Below are 21,223 nucleotides of genomic sequence, written 5' to 3'. Positions count from 1 at the left end.
CAGTTACTTTTTTTTCACCCGTTTAGGACCAGGCACCGTAAATTTACGGCGCCTGGTCCCGGGCTTAAAGCCCAGCCATATGAAAAATTATTGGGTTAAAAAGCCAAGAGACATACTGCTTAGTAACAGTCATTCAGTCAGAGAAAAAGATCAAAAACAATAATGTGTGCTCAAAAGCTACATCTACTGGTATGTGCCCCACCATTGTTGCCTGTATCATAATCCCTATAGATTTCCAGCTTCCTGGAGGGATACATGGGAATTCACAGGAGCAGAAGTAATAAATATTCGCAAAAGTACAAAACCCAACTAGTTTTCTTTTTGGCCAGAAATAGCATTTTAAGAGGAACTAGCGGATTTACTGTAGTCATAGGTCATCAAGGTAGTTTTTCATCATGATAAAATTATACTATTGTTTCATTCCTAAACTCTAAATTTCTTTATAATCTCCATCAAATCACCAAACAGAGTAAAGGCCCATTTACATGAGCCGATGATTGCTTAAAAAAAAAAGAAAAAAAGCTAATCGGCGATCGTTTTAGCGATAATCGGTGCGTGTAAATGTGCGCCCATTGTACACTTTTTGTGCACTGCTAGCTGATCGTTAAATTCAGTCCAACCTAAAAATCGTCGTTCACTCTAAGCATTGTTTAAGAGCCCGCGGGCTATCAACTGCCTTCAGTCAAGGTTTAGCCAAGCAATAGATAAAGAAATTCAATAATAGTTGACAAAGTGATACTTTAAATCCCTTGGTGCTCATAGATTTTCAACAACTGTTGGATGTGCGATTTTGTGTCCAACAGCTGTTTTCCCCCAGCTATCTCATACACAAAAAAATTCAGCTTGGCCAAACACTCATGTGTTTAGGGAGGTAAGCTGCAGCCAAACAGCTCTGGCGCTGGCTTATCTCCTCAGGAAAAAAAGGATGGGGCATTGAAATTCAAAATCCCCAATCCTTCTTTCCTGCAGCAATCATCTGTTGAGGAAAAGTTAAATTGCCCCAGCTCACATCAGACAATCATCGGAACCTGTCGTTTCAGGGGCTTCGGAGGACTGAAGTCTAATGTGCATAGGAACCTTTCAATCCTAATAAGAACGGGCTCGAAGGAACAACTTGAAAACACGTTCTGTGGTAACTTTACAAGTATCTGGCATCTGTATTGTGAACAGCAAAATAAGGGGCTGGTAGAATCCTCCAAATGATGTGCCAAGAGGTTAGCTTCATGATGCTTACGGAAGCAGTGCTAACCTGGGAAAGATAGTTTGGTGTCGCACAATAGTTAGCATAGTTGATAAGGCTGAACAAAGACACAGGTCCGTTAAAGGCTGGTTTACACAGCCCGATGGCTCAAACGACAGTTGAGCAACAGCTTTGAGCGATCATTTTGCATAAAGTATAAATTGGTATTTAAGTAGCTATGCAGTTACTTAAAGGGGTTGTCCCGCGCGGAAACGTTTTTTTTTTTTTTTAACCCCCCCCCCCCCCCCCCCCCCGTTCGGCGCAAGACAACCCCGATGCAGGGGTTAAAAAAACAAACCGCTCAGCGCTTACCTGAATCCCAGCGGTCCGGCGTCTTCATACTTACCTGCTGAAGATGGCCGCCGGGGTCTGCTCCCTCCGTGGACCGCAGCTCTTCTGTGCGGTCCATTGCCGATTCCAGCCTCCTGATTGGCTGGAATCGGCACGTGACGGGGCGGAGCTACACGGAGCCGGCATTCTGCACGAGCGGCTCCATTGAAGAGAGCAGAAGACCCGGACTGCGCAAGCGCGGCTAATTTGGCCATCGGAGGGCGAAAATTAGTCGGCTCCATGGGAACGAGGACGCTAGCAACGGAGCAGGTAAGTAAAAAACTTTTGATAACTTCTGTATCGCTCATAATTAATGCACAATGTACATTACAAAGTGCATTAATATGGCCATACAGAAGTGTATAGACCCACTTGCCGCCGCGGGACAACCCCTTTAAATATCAATTAAGTGTGCAAAGGAAGCCTTCCCTGAATGCAGTTAATAGCCGGAGGCTATTATCTGCACTCAGAGCCTTTGTTCTCCAATGGGAAACAATGCTAGCAGCACTCCCCGTGGAGAACTGCTGATAAGGCTAAAACAACGATTTTTAGGTTACCTTGAATTTAACGATCAACCAGCAGTGCTCGAAAAGTGGACGATGGGCGCACATTTACATGCACCGATTATCACTAAAACGATCGCCGATTAGCGATTTTTTAGTGATCGGCTGGTGTAAATGCGTCTTAAGTGCAACCTACAATCCCACATTGTTGATCCACAGCAAGGTAAGAACCCTTATGAGGTGGATGACAATTTCCCCATATTAGGGGGGGAAGTTCCTGCCCAACTCCATCTATGGCAATCAGAATAAATCCTTGGATTACTGACCCATCTGTAGAAATTTAGTATCCATAAATCGTGATATCACTACTTTCAAGAAAGGCATATTGGCCGTGCTGCAACTTCTTCAATGAATCAACCATGATGACATCTTGTGGCACAGACTTCCATAGTCTCACTGCTCTTACAGTAAAGAATCTCTGTCTATAATGATGGTGAAACCTTCTTTCCTCTGGGAGTAGTAGATACTCCTTTGTCATAATTACAGGTCTGGGTTTAAAAAGAACATTAGAAAGATCTCTATGCTTTCCATTTACATCATGTACATACAGATGGACAAAACATCGCTTAGCTTCTCAAACTACCAGACACCAAATGTTAAGGCCAAGGAATGGAACCCCTTCTGTACAGCGGACCACAAGCATCAGCAGGACAGAATTGTGAAGTTCAGTGATTGTGCGGAAGTTACAAGCCATGGATACACAAGTCCAATCACACAAACAGCTGTTACATTGCACTGACCTAAAAAGATCTTGTAATGTCCAAGTGACAAGTTCTCCTATAAAAGGCATTCTATAGTGTTTGTGACATTGAAGACATTATCCAGCTTTAGAAAACATGGCTGCTTTGTTCCTATAACAGCCCCACAGCTGCCCATGGTTTGTGTCTGTTATTGCAGATCAGCTTAACTGGAGTGAATGATGGTGTGCTGCGATATCACATGGAAACTGTGGACAGGCGTGGCACTGCTTTTGGGAAGAAAACAGCCATTTTTCTAATGATGGAAAACCCCATTAATGCCAGACAACTATACTGGAAGTAAGCAGATACATATATGCTGGGATATTGTTGAAAGTGTTTTTTTTTGAAGCTACAATATTAATGATTATATTAATATCAGTTCAGTGGGGTCTGCCTCTCAGGACTCTGTAGATCACCGGTCAAACAGGCTGTGCATTTGGGTGAGCACCACAGCCTCGTCTCAGGCCTGTCACGTCACATTCATAGGTCACATGTCCTAAAAGAGCGGCTCAGTCCCATTGAAGTTAATGAGACCGAGCTGCTATACCAGCCATAGTTGCTATGAATTGTACTGTGCTGTGCCCTTGTAGTCACGGCTCTCACCTAACCACCATAGCCACTTAAAACAGCTGATTGGTGGGGGGCTCAAGTGGCAAACCCCACCAATCTGATAATGCTGACCTATCCTAACCTATCATCACTACTTTAGTCTTGGAAAACCCCTTAGGGGTGTGTTCACAAGTTGCAGATTTTGTCACAGATTGTGTTGCAAATTTGCATCAGATTTCACCCCTTCAGTTTGAATTCAATTGAAAGGGTGAAAACTGCTGCAGATCCGCACCAAAATCCACAGCAAATCGTTGACATGTGAACACATCCTTAACTACCATGTTTCCCTGAAAATAAGACCCTGTCTTATATTAATTTTTGCCCCAAAAGAGGCACAGGGTATTTTTTTGGATGTCTTATACTCACCGAGCAGGCGCTGTCCGGGTCCCTCCCGATGGGCTCTGGCAGGCTTCTGTGCAGTCCTCAATGCCGTTGGAGCATCTCTTGCTGGTGATGGGGCTTTAATTCCCTGCCTCCAGCAAGCAATTGCTCTGATTGGTTCAGGAGCGCCGCCTCAGCCAATCAGAGCTGTTGCTGGATGAACAAATCCCAGCCATTCAATGAGGTCATTCAATGAATAGCTGTGATTGGTTCATCGAGCACTGTCTCTAATTGGCTGAGGTGGCGCTCCTGAACTAATCACATCAAACGCTTGCTGGAGGCTGGGTATTCAAGCCCCATCACCAGCAAAAGATGCTCCGTAGGTATTGAGGACTGCACGGAAGTCTGCTGGAGTGCCTCAGCCCAGCGGGAGGGTCTTGGATGGAAACTGCTATGTGAGTATAGCTTTTTTTTTATACGTAATGTAGCTAGGGCTTATTTTCGGGGCAGGGTTTATATTTCAAGCCCTCCCCGCGAAAATCACGGTAGGGCTTATTATCAGAGAAACTGTGTATTCTATGTATTTCTAGGTATTTGTATGCTAGTCATTTACTAGAGTTATTTTGCACTCAGTTCAATAGCATTCTGGATGCATTTCCAAAAGGTTTACGCATATAGCAATTGTTAACATGACTGCCTCATTGTGATTTACACCATTGTAGTACATTGTAGTTGAGTTATCATAATGCATTAAATGTCACGTCACATTTTGCTACATCTGCAGGCTGCATTTAGTTCATGGTTTTCAGTTGTCTTTTTTCACACCAGCTTTAGAGGCGCTATTTGAAACCATGGCAAAATCACATTATACGTCAATTGGGTCCAACCGGTGTCGTTGGGATCAGTTGTATGATGGAATCGGCACATGGTTGTGGTATATATGTGAACAGAGATGTATTTATTCTCCACAAATAAATAATCACGTTAAAGCCATTCATAAAAAAGTTTCATATGTATGAACCCTTATAACAGAAAAAATAAAAACGCCCAGGCTAAAAGTATCTTATTCTGGTAAGAGAAGACATTTTTGTAAGTGATATCATGAGTACTGTTTAAAAAGAAAAAGGTTTTGTTATGTGAAGTGTGTTTTATCAAGGAATATACAGTAATCAGCCGCTATACTGTACTTTTCATACATTAATCCTACAGAAAATAGATTAATATTTTTTTTAATCGGCTTGTACCTTAAATGTGTTTGCCAGTGATGGGTTTCTGAAAAGCTGCCCATGCTGTGGGGGTTTTCCATTGATCAGCAGGTCTGCCCCAAACTTGTTATTGGAAGCCTGTAGTTTATCGGCTGTTGAGTTCCATTGAAAAGCGCATACTTCAGATACAGGAAATCCAAATTCAGCTAGGTCAATAGCTGGTTGTAGAATTTCTTCGAGGCTCAACTATTAAAAGTTCCAGACACAAGAGAAGGAACAAGTTTGATTTAGTTATTATTTGTTTGTGGTTTGTTTCCCAAAGATGCTTAAAAATAGACCCATGCCATAGGTGACAACCTCTAAGTTTTAAAAAGAGTTGTCCCATGAAGACGACCCCCGTCTATATACCCCATTAGGGAACCCCAATATGAGCCGCTTCACACGAGAGGCTCCTGTTTTGGTGAACCCAGGCTGTCCTTCTATTGCATGGACAACCATCAACCAAGAAATCTTTTCAGCATTGCAGGAGACATTTATATAATCATTAAGGCCATCGAAGCAGAGCTGGCCTACTGGTTGAGGACAAAAGTCACATTGTCTCAGGTCAGCCAGTTTACACAGGATTTGCACATCTCGCTACATAGTTGGAATCTAAGGGCCCTTTTACACTAAAAGATAATAGCTCAGTTTCCCACTGGGTCATGGGTATCTTAACGATAATTGTTCAGTGTAACGGCTGGAAGACAGAATCACAAATGATAATTTGTTTGTTGTTTAGTTCCTGCATGCATAAAAATCAAATGACCGTCGGCGTGTGTAAACAAGCCATGGTTCATCTATGAATGATGGCATGCTTACTGTAAATGAAGGAGGGCAGTTAGGGTGATTTCCAGCTGCTCTGCCTCCATTCATTGAGCGACCCTCGCTCCTGTGTGAAAGCAGTCCCGTATAGAGGGACCCTAAGACATGGCAGAATTAGACATATCTTATGGCTCATCTAATACTGTACACATTCATAACACCTATTTAAAAAGGTCATGCCAAGATAGAAGAATAGGGGATAACTTTCTGATCGGTGACAGACCAACGATGATCCAGAGAAGTGAGTTCACAAAAGTCCTCTACTGCCATTCCATTCAGTTCAGTGGGGGCGCTCTCCGGCTCTTCCATTGAAATGAATGGAGTAGCACCGTGCATGTGCAACCACCTTTCTTCGGAATGGTGTGGGTCCCAGCGAATGGATTCCCACTAAACAGAAAGTTATCGCCTATCTTGTGACTCGGGGATGACTTTCTATCTCAGTACAGTCCCTTTAATAAATAATGTAAGGAACCACTATTTAAAGCTGAAACACTTCAAATAGAGTGTCTGTGTTTTTATTTTTCCATTTCATGTAAACCGGGATACAGTAAATTGCAGCTTAAAATTACCTTGTTACTTCCAAACAGAGAAATGGTATCAACCCAAGCAGCAGCCGCCCCTGGCACAGTGACATTGTGAGCGTGTGAAGGAGGCAGTGGGTTTTCCTCATCGAACCCTTGCTGTTTCAACAATTCCAAACTCAGTGCTGCTGGACATCTGCCACTGTAAATCAGAAAATGTATATTTCTGAATTAGGAAATTATGATGCAAAGAAAAATAATGAAGCCAAAAAACTAAATTAGATATTTGAATAAATTGGCAACCTGCTCCTAATTTCAGGCTTTTCGCTTGTGGGCATGTTCTTTCCAGTAGTACTTGCTGGATGTGACGTCTGTGAATCCAGGATTATGCTACTTCTATGCACTAGCAAACCTTTGTTCCTATACGGCTTCCTCCTTCTGTTGCCCCTTGAGGGATCTTATCTGCCCTGTGCCCACTGATGCTGCCTTTGAGAGAACTCCTCTTCTCCCCCATACAGACTCTGATTTTCCCCTCCCCAGCTGAATCTGTCCTGAGTGCTCTCAGCTCTCTCAGATACGAAGAACGCAAGAGCAGTGTCTATGAAACTAACTGGCACACTAGAGATCATATAAAATAACAGGGATATGAAAGGTAATTTTCAGAATGATCAATATTTATTACAAATACACATATAGATACAGCCTCTGGATGGAACCGAACAGTGCCGGAACTGAAAAGAGTCTCTGGGCGGAACCAAACAGTTCCATGGACTATAATGGGGTTCGCCTGCTTTCTGTTCAGCTGCCTAGCCTTTGGACAGAAAAAAAAGCGATGCATGCAGTGCATTGTCAGCCGGATCTGCGTCAGAACCCCCCACAAATGTGTTTTATGATCCTCTGAGAGTGTCCCACATGCAGGAATTAGCTATACCAACCCAGAAAAACGGGATTAACTATTAAAAACAATTTGGCACCAGGCGGAGTTCCATAGAACAAAAGCAGTAGAAGTATGAGCTTAGCTTTAGTTAATTTTTAATTAGTAATCTGACAATGGATCAGAAGCGTAAGAGCAGGTGTGCAGCACTGGAGATAACAATCTATATGCAGTGCCAAGTACATGAGTAAATTACTGTCAACCTAAGTGATTGAGGAGAGCATGCAATTCCAAGCAGATGTTAAGCTTTTTAGGAGTGGCCCTAGCCCTACCAACCAATAATAATATTTGTTTAAAGCGGATGGACAATGCTTGTTTATTTAAACAGGCCCCCAACCATTTCATAGTGAGGTTAGGCCAGGCTCAAACGAGCAGGTCGTATTCCGCATGTGGGAGGACGGCAGAGGATGCAGGGAAATTCAATACTTGCTGTCAGGTTCATCTGCAGATTACAGCTGATTGCTGGGGGTTTCAACAGAAGGACACTTCTAATAATCAATTTATTGACAGGGTGCCCCTCTAACACAAATGATTGTCCAATCTGGACAACCCGTTTTGTGAAGGTTAAAACAATATCAGTTACTGGAATTAATCACCATAATACAGAATTGTGATAAACGCTATTTTATGACCAGTGAAAGACAAGTCAGATTAATAAAACTTTTTACAAAATGTAATAAACACATACATCGGAAGGGCTTATTCAGATGTGCGTATATTGGCTGGGTTTTTTACGCGCGGCCGATATACGCTGTCCCTCCCACTCACCGGCTCTCTGCTTCTCTCCTCCCTCCGAGCAGTTTGCAATGGGAGTGGGTGGGACAGAGGCGGAGCTAAGCTCCCTCCCCCTAGCCAGCAATGGTAGTGGGCGGGACATAGCGGAGGAGGAGTGGAGGAGAGAGGCAGAGAGCTGGTGGGTGGGAGGGAAGGAAGGACTGCTTAGATGGAAGCGTATATCGGACAGCCGTGAAAACGCCGGCCGATATACACTCGTGGAAATAAGCCTGAAGTTATACCTTTCTTGCATGTTACTAGTGCATGTAACAATGTGATTTGCAGATAATTGCAGGTACAGATATACCCATTTGATATGTATACTGACTACTTTATGTAAACACATATGTCACGGGACGAGGTCCCTTAGGCGAGATGTAGTCGAGGGTGAGACCAAGCTTGGATGACAAACACATAAGGATACTTGGCAATGCAGACTTTAATCCAAAACAGAAATAACAAGAACAAAACTTTAAACATACAGGAACAGGACATGGAATCAGAGCAGGAACTGGCAAGGTTGCTTGGATCAGGAACAAAGCAGATGTCAACAGGACGGAACAGGAACAGGACATAGAAACAGATGATAAACCACAAACAAGGAAGGATGGGACAAACAAGGTTACAGATGGGTTGTTCTTTAGTTTGACTCTTAACGCAACGTGATGTCACGGTGTGCTGTTCTATCAGGGTGCTTTATTTACACTTTGAGTTAATTTATAATGGTTCTGCTTTGTTAAGATAAGAGGAAAATACCTTATTAATGGGTTAAAGTGACCCTACTGGCCTGGAGAAACAAAGAGGGCCACATCAGCTCCTCTGTCTGCCTAATGCACACTGTACATTAGCATGCATCATAAGTCTAACACACAACACCTGCATTAATTAACCAGTGTTGTCAATGTGAGCCGCACTGATCAGTCAGAGCAGCATACAGTGTCATAGACTACCAATGCATGCTATACACAGTGTGCATCAGCTAGTCAGAGGAGTGTTTGGCCATCTTTCTTTCTCCAGGCCTGATTCATTTTAACATACATGAGGTTTTCCTAGCTTTTGGGCGACAAACATTTTTGCTTATGGGTGACAATACCAGCAGCCACACTGTCTGAAGCTACACTGGAGGGTGGACAAGATAATTTACTAATGGCAAACTGGGCCAGTTCTTGCCAATGTTCCAGTCTGCTGACCCAGACATCTTTGGGTCCTGGGCTAGTGGTGTCTGCCGGAGAAAGAGCACAGTCCAAGTAGAACTAAATATGATTGTTCAGGTGGTGGTGATGAACATCCTTTGGTGATGATTATGTGTGTCAAGTCGGCATATTGGATGTAAAAACTTGGTCACCATATTCTCCAAACTGAATTGTCCATTGCTACATCTTAAAACAGTAGCAGAGGCGGCGGACTGCTGACTTAGTGGGGAGCAGAGAATGATCCCACTGTCAGACACGCTTACAGCAGGGGTTTGCCATTTGAGAACTTTGGCAAGTTGACTGCATAGCTTATCTTGAGGACCTTCACTGTGCTAATTGCTCAAAGCTACTCATCACTAGCAGGGAGGTTTAACTATTTGTTAGGTGGTGAGTGACACAGTAGAGTTGAGCAGCGGTGTAGCAGAGCCACCGAGATCAAATACAATAAAGAAGGCACAGTTCATAACAAAACACATAAGTCTAAAATCTGCACTTATCTCTTGTAGGAACTCTAATTTGAAGCAAAGTAAAGTAGAAACATTGAACCATCCATACCTCCCATTCAGTCCATAGACTTTCTTTGTTTCTGCTTTAAAAAACAAACAGAAGCAATCCCCACCGATTCCTGTGCTAGTGGGTTCAGTGACATTGAGGGCAGCTGCCACCGCTACTGCAGCATCAGCGGCATTCCCACCTTTCTTCAGAATATCTGTAAATAAAGACAACAAACGTAACTTCTAATGTCTACATTACATTACTGGGAACAAATGTATTTACTGAGAGTGCAAATACAGGATTCATTGTTCATAGTTTAATCACTGCAGCACAATGCCAGCACCATGAGGCAGGAGTCTGATGTATTCACGAGATGCATGCTCCTGCCAACCTCTGACCACTGGCTGACAGCCTTCAATGTATACACAGTAATAAGAAAACTAGTAATTATTAGGAAATGGTAGTATCAGTGTTTCTGGTGGTGCAATGCGCATCACAGAGCTGTGTTACATCCATTATGATTCACAGACATTACACACAGCTCTACTACATCCATCGTGACTCCACACACCAAACACACAGCTGTACTACATTTATCCTGATTTCCAGACATTACGCACACAGCTGTACTACATCATCCTGATTTTCACACGACACAAACAGCTCTGCTACATCCATGCTGATTCGCACACATTACACACACAGCTGTACTATATTCATGCTGATGGCCAGACATTACACACACAGCACTACTACATCCATCCTGACCCCACACATTACACACACAGCTGTGCTACATCCATCTTGACCCCACACATGACACACACAGCTGTGCTACATCCATCCTGACCCCACACGACACACACAGCTGTGCTACAACCATCCTGACCCCACACATGACACACACAGCTGTGCTACAACCATCCTGACCCCACACATGACACACACAGCTTTGTTACATCCATCCTGACCCCACACATGACACACACAGCTGTGCTACATCCATCCTGACCCCACACATGACACACACAGCTGTGCTACAACCATCCTGACCCCACACATGACACACACAGCTTTGTTACATCCATCCTGACCCCACACATGACACACACAGCTGTGCTACATCCATCCTGACCCCACACATTACACACACAGCTGTGCTACAACCATCCTGACCCCACACATGACACACACAGCACATTATACACACAGCTCTACTACATCCATCCTGACTCCACACATGACACACACAGCTGTGCTACATCCATCCTGACCCCACACATGGCACACACAACACATTATACACACAGCTCTACTACATTCATCCTGACCCCACACATGACACACACAGCTGTGCTACATCCATCCTGACCCCACACATGACACACACAGCTGTGCTACATCCATCCTGACCCCACACATGACACACACAGCTGTGCTACATCCATCCTGACCCCACACATGACACACACAGCTGTGCTACATCCATCCTGACCCCACACATGACACACACAGCTGTGCTACATCCATCCTGACCCCACACATGACAGACACAGCACATTATACACACAGCTCTACTACATTTATCCCGACCCCACACATTACACACACAGCTGTGCTACATCCATCCTGACCCCACACATGACACACACAGCTGTGCTACATCCATCCTGACCCCACACATGACACACACAGCTGTGCTACAACCATCCTGACCCCACACATGACACACACAGCTGTGCTACATCCATCCTGACCCCACACATGACACACACAGCTGTGCTACAACCATCCTGACCGCACACATGACACACACAGCTGTGCTACAACCATCCTGACCCCACACATGACACACATAGCTGTGCTCCAACCATGCTGACCCCACACATGACACACACAGCTGTGCTCCAACCATCCTGACCCCACACATGACACACACAGCTGTGCTACATCCATCCTGACCCTACAGATTACACACACAGCTGTGTTATAACCATCCTGACCCCACACATGACACACACAGCTGTGCTACATCCATCCTGACCGCACACATTACACACACAGCTGTGCTACAACCATCCTGACCCCACACATGACACACACAGCACATTATACACACAGCTCTACTACATCTATCCTGACCCAACACATTACACACACAGCTGTGCTACATCCATCCTGACCCCACACATGACACACACAGCTGTGCTACATCCATCCTGACCCCACACATGACACACACAGCTGTGGTACATCCATCCTGACCCCACACGACACACACAGCTGTGCTACATCCATCCTGACCCCACACATGACACACACAGCGCATTATACACACAGCTCTACTACATCCATCCTGACCCCACACATGACACACACAGCTGTGCTACATCCATCCTGACCCCACACGACACCCACAACACATTATACACACAGCTCTACTACATCCATCCTGAACCCATACATTACACACACAGCTGTGCTACATCCATCCTGATCCCACACGACCACACACAGCTCTACTACATCCATCCCGACTCCACACATGACACACAGCTCCCAGATACAGTGATGAGCCCCTGGTCATGTGATACCTGACTCCACCCACACAGGTGATCACATGACGGTAACATCATCACATGTCCTGGTAGCTGCTGTCGGCCTATCCAGTATACAGTACTTTCTACCAAACTCCAGAATGGCTTCTCCCACAGTAGTGACATCACCACAGATCCTTCAGCCCACCGGATCTCTGTGGTAGCGGTAGGTCGGTGTCTTCTGTCAGGACCGCTGAGTTGTGTCTGAGATAATAACAACTACGTTGGACTTCTTCCTTACAGCCCACTGCAGTGATTAGGCTGGGTTCACACGGGGCGGTTTTGCCGCGGCAGATCCACCCGCAGCCGATCCGCCTGCGGCCGCTAATCTTATCCTATCTTGTAAATTACACATTATGAGCTGAATGTAATGTGCATTTAATTTAATGTATCACTTGTCAATTTATGATTTGTAAACCAATTAAATGTGTCCTAAACTCTATTTCTTAGGCTATATTCAGAAACTCAGCCGGATATCGCACTTGCCAACTTGCAATTTTGGAAGCAAGATGATGCGTTTTTGCTAAAAGAAAAAAAAAACGCATTGCTTCTGGGAAATTACGATTACAAGTGCTTTCCATGGACTTGAATGGAAAAAAACTGCATGATGTGCGAGTGCAATGTGAATTTTTAAAGATCTTATAGGAAACAATGGGCGATTCTTTCCCGAGGGAAAGCCCCAAAATAGAACATTCTGCAAGAAAATAAATAAATCGCTCCTGTGAATAGACACATTGAAAAGAATGGGTTTCCTATTAGTGCGTGTTTTGTGCATCACTATATTTTCCTTGTAGATGCTGTTTATGGAAAAATATATTTAGTGACCACCTATTCCCCTTGCAAACTCAGCTGTTTTTTGGGGTCTCGAGAGTGACTCTTAGGGCTTATTCACACGAGCGTATATCAGCCGCCTTTTTCACCGTCGGACGATTTAGGCCGCCTGCACACGGGCGGAAATCCCGCGGCGGGATTTCCCGCGGGATTTCCGCCACTGAAAGTTTGCATAGGAGTGCATTACAATACGCACTCCTATGCAGACGTCTCTGCAGGCTCTCGGGTCGGGTCCCGCGGCGAGAATTCTTGCTGCCGGATCCGACCCGCTCGTCTGCAGGCGGCCATACGCTACCGTCTGAGCTGTCTTTTCCCTTCACTCCCGGCTCTCTGCCTCTCTCCTTCCCTCCTGCTGTTTTCAATGGGAGGGGAAGGGGCGGAGCTAAGCTCTGCCCCATGCTACCCCCTTCCATTGCTGGCTGCGGACAAGGGAAAGTACATGCCTTTCAATGCCTGCGTTTTGCCGTGGATCCTCTGCAAAGATACAGATTCCGCATTTAGAATCCTCCCCTGTGTGAGTTCAGCCTAACAGTGTACACATTGATTAAACAACTGCAACATGATGTTCATAGTCTAAGAAAGCCAGGCTGCAAACAGCAGTGAACAAATGAAACCAAGAGGCGTTCTTTATGTATGGAGACAACAAGATACTAGTCAGTATAGGCAAACCATGAAATGCCCTTCCCCAAGTGGCAATACTGGCAGGTAGCTTTTGAAAAAGCCAGTAGCTAATGTAATACAAAAGGCATTCAGGGTTACAATGAATGTATCAAAGAATGATATCAAGCAGCTACTGCAGCTCTGAGACAGGTTTAATTTGATGGACATGTCTTTCATCATTATAAATACGTAGGTCACGTAGCTCATCGATAAATGTGAATGTATGCCACCTCTCACATCTATCTGCCATGTAGACTGTGGTAATTTGTAACATAAGTCATCTGGAATATTAGAACCCTATTTAAAGGTGTTTTCTGGGAGTAATCAATTGATGATCCATCCTCAGGATACACTGCGGAAAAAGTTCACACGGTGTAGATTTTAGACTTTCAGGCTTCATTCACACGAGCGTATATCAGCCGTGCTTTCACGCTCCGCCCGATATACGCTGCCCATCTGAGGCATTGGTTTAAAATGCATCAATTCAGGTGGGTGTATTCCCGCGGCGTAAAAGCGCCCGACCAAGGTGGTACGTAAGAGCGCATTTCGGCCGGGCGCTTTTAAGGTCAGGATGGATTCATGAGGGGGGCGATCATGTCAGACCAATCTGATCAGCTTCTACAATGAAGTAAACTCTATGCTGGACCGGGGAGAGTCTATTGATCTCGTATATCTGGATTTCTCTAAAGCATTTGACACAAATAGGCTGATATATAAAATGAGACAGCTCGGATTGGGTGAAAACGTGTGTATCTGGGTAAAGAATTGGCTCAAAGATAGAAAGCAGAGGGTGGTAATAAATGGTTCATACTCTGATTGGGCCACCGTCGTTAGCGGGGTGCCGCAGGGCTCAGTACTAGGCCCCATTCTGTTCAATATATTTATCAACGACCCGATAGAGGGGCTGCAGAGTAAAATATCAATATTTGCGGATGATACAAAATTATATAAGATAATTAATACAAACGATGGACAATGTACGGCTACAAACGGACCTAGATAAGCTCGGGGGTTGGGCAGAAAAATGGCAAATGAAGTTCAACGTTGATAAATGTAAGATTATGCACATGGGCAGGAGAAACGGATGTCACCAATATACACTAAATGGGGTACTACTAGGAAAAGTGATATGGAAAAAGACCTGGGGGTACTAGTAGATTGTAGACTAAACTGGAGTAACCAATGCCAGTCAGGTGCTGCAAAAGCTAATAAAGTCTTGGGGTGCATTAAAAGAGGTATAGAGGTGAGGGACGAGAACATTATCCTCCCACTATATAAGGCACTTGTCAGGCCTCACATAGAATACTGTGTACAGTTCTGGACGCCGGTACTCAGGAAAGATGTTACAGTGCTGGAGGGGGTTCAAAGAAGGGCAACTAAACTAATACATGGAATGAGGGGACTGGAATACCCAGAGAGGCTATCAAAATGGGTATTATTTACCCTGGAAAAAAGATGGCTAAGGGGCGACCAAATAACTATGTATAAATGCATTAGGGAACAATACAAGGATCTCTCCCATGATCTGTTTATACCCAGGTCTGCGACGGTAACAAGAGGGCATCTGCTACGTCTAGAAAAAAAGCAGGTTTCATCACCAACACAGAAGGGGGTTCTTTACTGTAAGAGCAGTGAGACTGTGGAACTCTCTGCCTGAGGACGTGGTGATGGCAAAATCCATTGAGAAGTTTAAGAGGGGACTAGATGTCTTTCTAGAGCGCTATGACATTACAGGATATAGACATTAGGTGACCAGCGGGGTTGTTGATCTCAAACGTTGATCCAGGGATTACTCTGGCTGCCATTATGGAGTCAGGAAGGACTTTTTTTCCTCCAAATGAGCTAAACAGGCTTTTTTTTCCCCTTCCTCTGGATCCACAAGTGGGGGGTTGAAACATGCTGAACTAGATAGACATTGTCTTCATTCAGCCTAACATACTATGAAAGTTACTATGTATCTTCCCGGCAGGAATACGGTGGCGGCTCCCATATGAGCCTCATGGTAGCTGTTGGAGAAGGGACGTGGGAGGGAGTTTAGCAGCGTGTCTGCTAAACTCCCATTCCCTTCCTTCCTCCTCTCCACTCCTTGCCGGCTGTTTGCAATGCGAGGGAGCAGGAGCTAGTTGCTAAGCTCCCGCCCTTTTCCGTCCCCTTCCATTGCTGGAAGTCGACAAGGGGCGGGATATTAGCACACTAGCTCCCACCCCATCCCCTCCCCTTGCCGGGAGGAGACAGAAAGGGGGAGGCTGTTTAGCAGAGCTAAACTGTCTCTCCCCGCCTGATGGCATTCCGGGCTCGGCGTATATGCGCCGGACTTGGGCTGTCTGAATGGGCGCACAAAGTTGATTCTTTTTAAGGACTTTCACTACAACATTCATCCCTTACAACGCACAGCATTACACGCCCCATGTAACACAGGAACGTTGCCTCAGATTCACAGAACATATGTAACAATTTTTTCCATTCCATGTGAATGGTTTTTTTAACAGTGAAATCAAATGAAATGAACAATGTTAAAATAATGCTTGATTACGGACAGCTGCAGACGGGCACAAGGGCAAAAATGTTCGCTCCTGCTCAACGTATTTGTGCCGTGCCTAAGGGTTTTTTGCGCACATGCCTGCACTGCTCATTGACATGGGGGGGGGAACAACCCCGCCCTGATTTAAGTGGCTATTAAGCCAAATTAGGTGTCGGTGTTCGCAGGTATGCGCAGTGTTTTACGCGTACATATGTGCGCATTTGTGCAACGCCATAAACTCTTACGGGGACCTTTGGTGCACAAATACACACAAAAAGAGAGCATGTGGTGTTTTTTTCGCAAAAGCAAAATGCGCTCACAAAAAAAGAATGGTGAGTAGGAACCCATTGAAAACAATGTGTGCTATTCACTGCGCAAAATATGTGCCCATTTGAAGCCACACCATGGGCTCCTTATACTGGTAAGCGCAATATCACCACGAGAAAATCATGGCAAAAATCGCATATGTGCTTATGAGATCTTTGAGTGTCAGCGATGCTTTTTCCTGAAAAACAATCTCGCATCTCATCGCTGCTGCTTATGATTTTCTTGCCCGATAGACAATAGGAGCTTCTAATGTTAAAAACGCATTGCACGAAAATCACCAGTTCGTGCGTTGCGATGCAATGAAATGAAGGCTCTACAGGGAAACATGGGCGATTAAAAAAAAAAAAAAAGCAAAAACGCAGAAAGATCAATATCTTGCTATTTCGTTCTCCCATAAAAGCCGCTGCCAAGGGAATGTGGCATTACATGCCAGCCATTCACATGAAGGTACAGTAAACAGGCCGGGTATGCTGGAGTAGAAGCTGCTCTTACAAAGCAGTTCTCCATTGTGGCCTCCAGTGGGGATCCCTGTCTTTGGTATGTCCTAAGAAAGTAAGGAATGGATGGGTACAATTTTAGCAGTATGATAGAAGACGACAGTTCAATGACTTAAAGGGTTATCCCCACCTCAGATTTCATAGCCGAGATCGGAAAGCACTGCTAACTTTGAAAACAATGCTGTTCCCGAAGCTCCCAATGAAGTTACATAGACAGCATAGCACAGCTCGCTATGGTGTTTCTGTAACTTGGGGAGTTACATTGGGTAGCTGTGCTACAATGTTTCTGTAGCCCCCATTCACTTCGATAAAAGCTACGCACACAGTGCTGGACTGAACTGCTCTGCTTGGTAGGCAGCTGAATGGCTTACTTCAGCTGCCTAGGGACTGGGGGGCGGGGAGTAGAGAGAAGCGGATTGGGCGACCGGGATTTTTGTTGATATGTGGGAGGAGGAAAGGAGATAAAGTTTCAGTGCAGAGTGAGGATCTAGAAAGTTACAGAGGACAGTTAGGAAAGACACGACACCCACCCGCCCAGGAGTTTAGAGATGTGAAGGTTGGGTGCACGGATCGGAATTGGAAGTTGTCACAGCTGGTTTAGGCGAAAAGCTTCTCATGCCAGCCTTGGGTTTAGAAAGGTGGTCCTTCTAGCCCGGTTTGGAGCTGAACGGGCTTTCTGGTGCCTTATGGGACTTTTGAAAAAGTTAATTGGAGATGCACGAGAAGTTGGTAAAGGTTAAAAGTAAAATAAATATAATTAAAACGATGTTAAAAATGCTAAGTTACTAAAGCTGTGGCCTACCCCACGTGTTAAAATGCCAGCCGGTGTCTTAGTGCTTATTGGGGAAAAGAGGGAGCAGTATGCTTAAAGGTACAGTACCCCAGTCTGTTTCCGACATGTGGTTTGAAACAGGGGGCTGGGTTTTTCCATCTCGGCCATGAAAAGCTGGTACCTCTTTAAATTTAATGGCAATTAAAAAAAATAATTCTCTTTGAAAAAAAAACTTAAACAAATGTATTTATGCAGGGAATACCTAAGCCAATTTGTGTAGCCAGAGGTTGATTGGATGCTACACATCCCCCAGTGCAGACAATGGGGGACCTTCTGGAAATGAATTCTAGCTTGCTAGTCATCGCTGGTGGGGTGTTTTGTCTTTTCAAGTCGAAATCCTAAAAGAGAGAATAAAACATACAATATATAAATATGCATTAACAGTACACACATGGCACGTGGGCTTCATTTAAAGGGGTTGTCTCGCGAAAGCAAGTGGGTCTATACACTTCTGTATGGCCATATTAATGCACTTTGTAATATACATCGTGCATTAAATATGAGCCATACAGAAGTTATTCACTTACCTGCTCCGTTGCTAGCGTCCCCGTCGCCATGGTTCCGTCTAACTTCGGTGTCTTCTTGCTTTTTTAGACGCGCTTGCGCAGATGGATCTTCTCCCTTCGGCTGGTCTTGGAAGCATCGGCGTTTTGGCTCCGCCCCCTTGTACGCATCATCGCGTAGCTCCGCCCCATGACGTGTGCCGGTTCCAGCCTCCTGATTGGCTGGAATCGGCACGTGACGGGGGCGGAGCTACGCGATGACACGTACAAGGGGGAGGAGCCAAAACGCCGATGCTTCCAAGACCAGCCGAAGGGAGAAGATCCATCTGCGCAAGCGCGTCTAAAAAAGCAAGAAGACACCGAAGTTAGACGGAACCATGGCGACGGGGACGCTAGCAACGGAGCAGGTAAGTGAATAACTTCTGTATGGCTCATATTTAATGCACGATGTATATTACAAAGTGCATTAATATGGCCATACAGAAGTGTATAGACCCACTTGATTTCGCGAGACAACCCCTTTAAGACGTCAACTTGGTAAATATCTGTTTCTTCCCCGTACCATAAGGCTATCAGATTCAGTGCATTTCCGTAGCAGAAACGCTTCAAAATCTGTGTCAAAACCCTATTGTGCATTTTATGTTTCCCATCGATCTCTATAGAGTTAATCCGCAGCCGATAAGCACAGTTTAGGCAACAAAAAATACACATATTGTAGATTTCAAAACCGCAGTGGTTTTTAAATTTCATGCCAGTGTAAGGTTACCCTCACACGGGTGAGAGCAATAGCGGGTGACATTTCTCGAGCAAAGTATCACACTTGCAGATTTGGATGTGAGACAATGCATTTTTGCTTAAAAATCGCATCGCAGCTGTGAAATTGTGATTTCACAGGTGTGAAAAGATCCCAAGTGTCTGCATATGAGTGCAATGCGTTTTACTTTAAAAACCCCATAGAAAATAATAGAGGATTCCCTCCGTATCATCAAGACTAACTGCTATGTTGATCCAGAGGAAGGCAAAAAAACAAACAAACAATGAGATAGAAGCCAATGGACGGACTACAATACGGCTGAGGGTCAACCTAATAACTATGTATAAATTTATCAGGGGACAATACAGAGATCTCTCCCATCATCTGTTTATACCCAGGATTGTGCCTGTAACAAGGGAGCGCCCTCTACATCCAGAGGAAAGAAGGTTTATACACCAACATAGAAGGGGGTTCTTTACTGTTAGAGCAGTGAGACTATGGAACTCTCTGCCTGAGGATGTGGTGATGGCAAATTCACTGCGTAGACGCCTTTCTTGAGTGTTGATCCAGGGATTATTCCGATTGCCAGATTGGAGTCAAGAAGGAATTTTTTTCTCTTAAACAGGAAAAATTAGCTTCTACTTCATTTTTTTTTACCTTCTTCTGGATCAACATTGGAGGGTAATAAGCTGAACTGGACGGACAGATGTCTTTCTTCGGCCTTACATACTAGGTTACCTGTAAAGATATACTGTACCTATATAGTACTGTTCTGGATTATAGTTTTCTCCAGCAGGTTTTGGGGTATTTTGTAGCTTCCGAATTATATCGTGTGCACACATCGTCGCGCAGAATCAGACACAAATGCTGGTCTAAAACCGGGAGAGTCTCTACAATGTGTAGAGGCTCAGGCTTTTTATTATAACACATGACAACCGCCCTTCAATGGGCGTGCAACAGATTACATCAGTAACATATAAGATTCTCATTTGTCGGATCATATAGAATCTCCCACCTCTCTGCCCACCCTCCCTCACGTCCGCCATAGTATGGACTTTGTCCTAGCTGAAGTCAGCTCCGTGTAGTGATGAATCATTGTTTAACTAGCTTCAGGATGGGAGTGGAAGGGGGCTAGGTAAACACTCAGTATTGAACACAGATCTACACAACACTATGGCCCTTAACTCTTAGAGGCTTCTTGTGTAACTTCTATGTACTTAGCTAACATTAACATCATACATCCATTGTCTAGCAAATATCATGATTAGATTATGTGTGTCCTTTAAACTCCACAGAGCTTAGAGTCATTACAACAGCAAAATACATTTGGGTTATATAAATCGATAGACATTTTATACCAAAATAATCATCATGTCTATCACAATCCCCCCTTAAAATGTCTATCCTCTAATTCTCTATCTAATTTTCACAGTTCTCTGCGCATGAGCCTATAACTGGAGCGCGTTGAAGGTTCGTTTTAGGGTCTTCAAGGGGGTGTAGGACTTGTCCACTCCTTCTGGGGATGCATCCAGCAAACTCATGGTGGGAGCGGCTTTTCTAGCATCAGTTTCACAGGTCTCTCTGACACAGGGGATAACACAGCAGACTAGAACAGAAAAGGTAACCATCAGTTCACATACAACAGCGACGCCCGTCTGTGCCAGGATCCTTTACCACCCGCTCATCCATGGCGAGTGCTGGTCCCAAAAGTTAGCTCTTTTTAGTTAGTGCGGTCAGCTTCTTAATGGCAAGTGCACCTTTACCCGCGGGTCACGTGTCGTCTAGGATGTAGGTACAACAAGTCTCCCCTATCATCTTACAGACACTCCCCTTTTTAGCTAAAGTCATATCTAAGGTCATTCTATTTTGAAAAGTCATAGTCGAGGTAGGTCCTATTGGTCGACTAGTCCCTATA

The 21,223-nt window shown here is 44.6% G+C and overlaps 1 protein-coding gene across 1 annotated transcript in view; it reads right to left on the bottom strand.

Moving 5' to 3' along the window:
* LOC136625140 (glutathione hydrolase-like YwrD proenzyme) overlaps positions 1 to 21,223 on the bottom strand; it is an 82,126-nt gene that overhangs the window by 49,854 nt on the left and 11,049 nt on the right. The window contains exons 2-5 of the mRNA XM_066599130.1: positions 18,254 to 18,389; positions 9,847 to 10,000; positions 6,439 to 6,592; positions 5,048 to 5,254 (exon numbers count right to left, since the gene is read on the bottom strand). Of these exons, the coding sequence (XP_066455227.1) occupies positions 5,048 to 5,254; positions 6,439 to 6,592; positions 9,847 to 10,000; positions 18,254 to 18,353 (615 nt within the window). The 5' untranslated portion in view covers positions 18,354 to 18,389. The remainder of the gene's footprint in view (positions 1 to 5,047; positions 5,255 to 6,438; positions 6,593 to 9,846; positions 10,001 to 18,253; positions 18,390 to 21,223) is intronic.

This window comes from Eleutherodactylus coqui, chromosome 1 (assembly GCF_035609145.1).
Source record: "Eleutherodactylus coqui strain aEleCoq1 chromosome 1, aEleCoq1.hap1, whole genome shotgun sequence".
NCBI lineage: Eukaryota > Metazoa > Chordata > Amphibia > Anura > Eleutherodactylidae > Eleutherodactylus > Eleutherodactylus coqui.
This window is presented reverse-complemented; position numbering and strand designations above follow the sequence as displayed.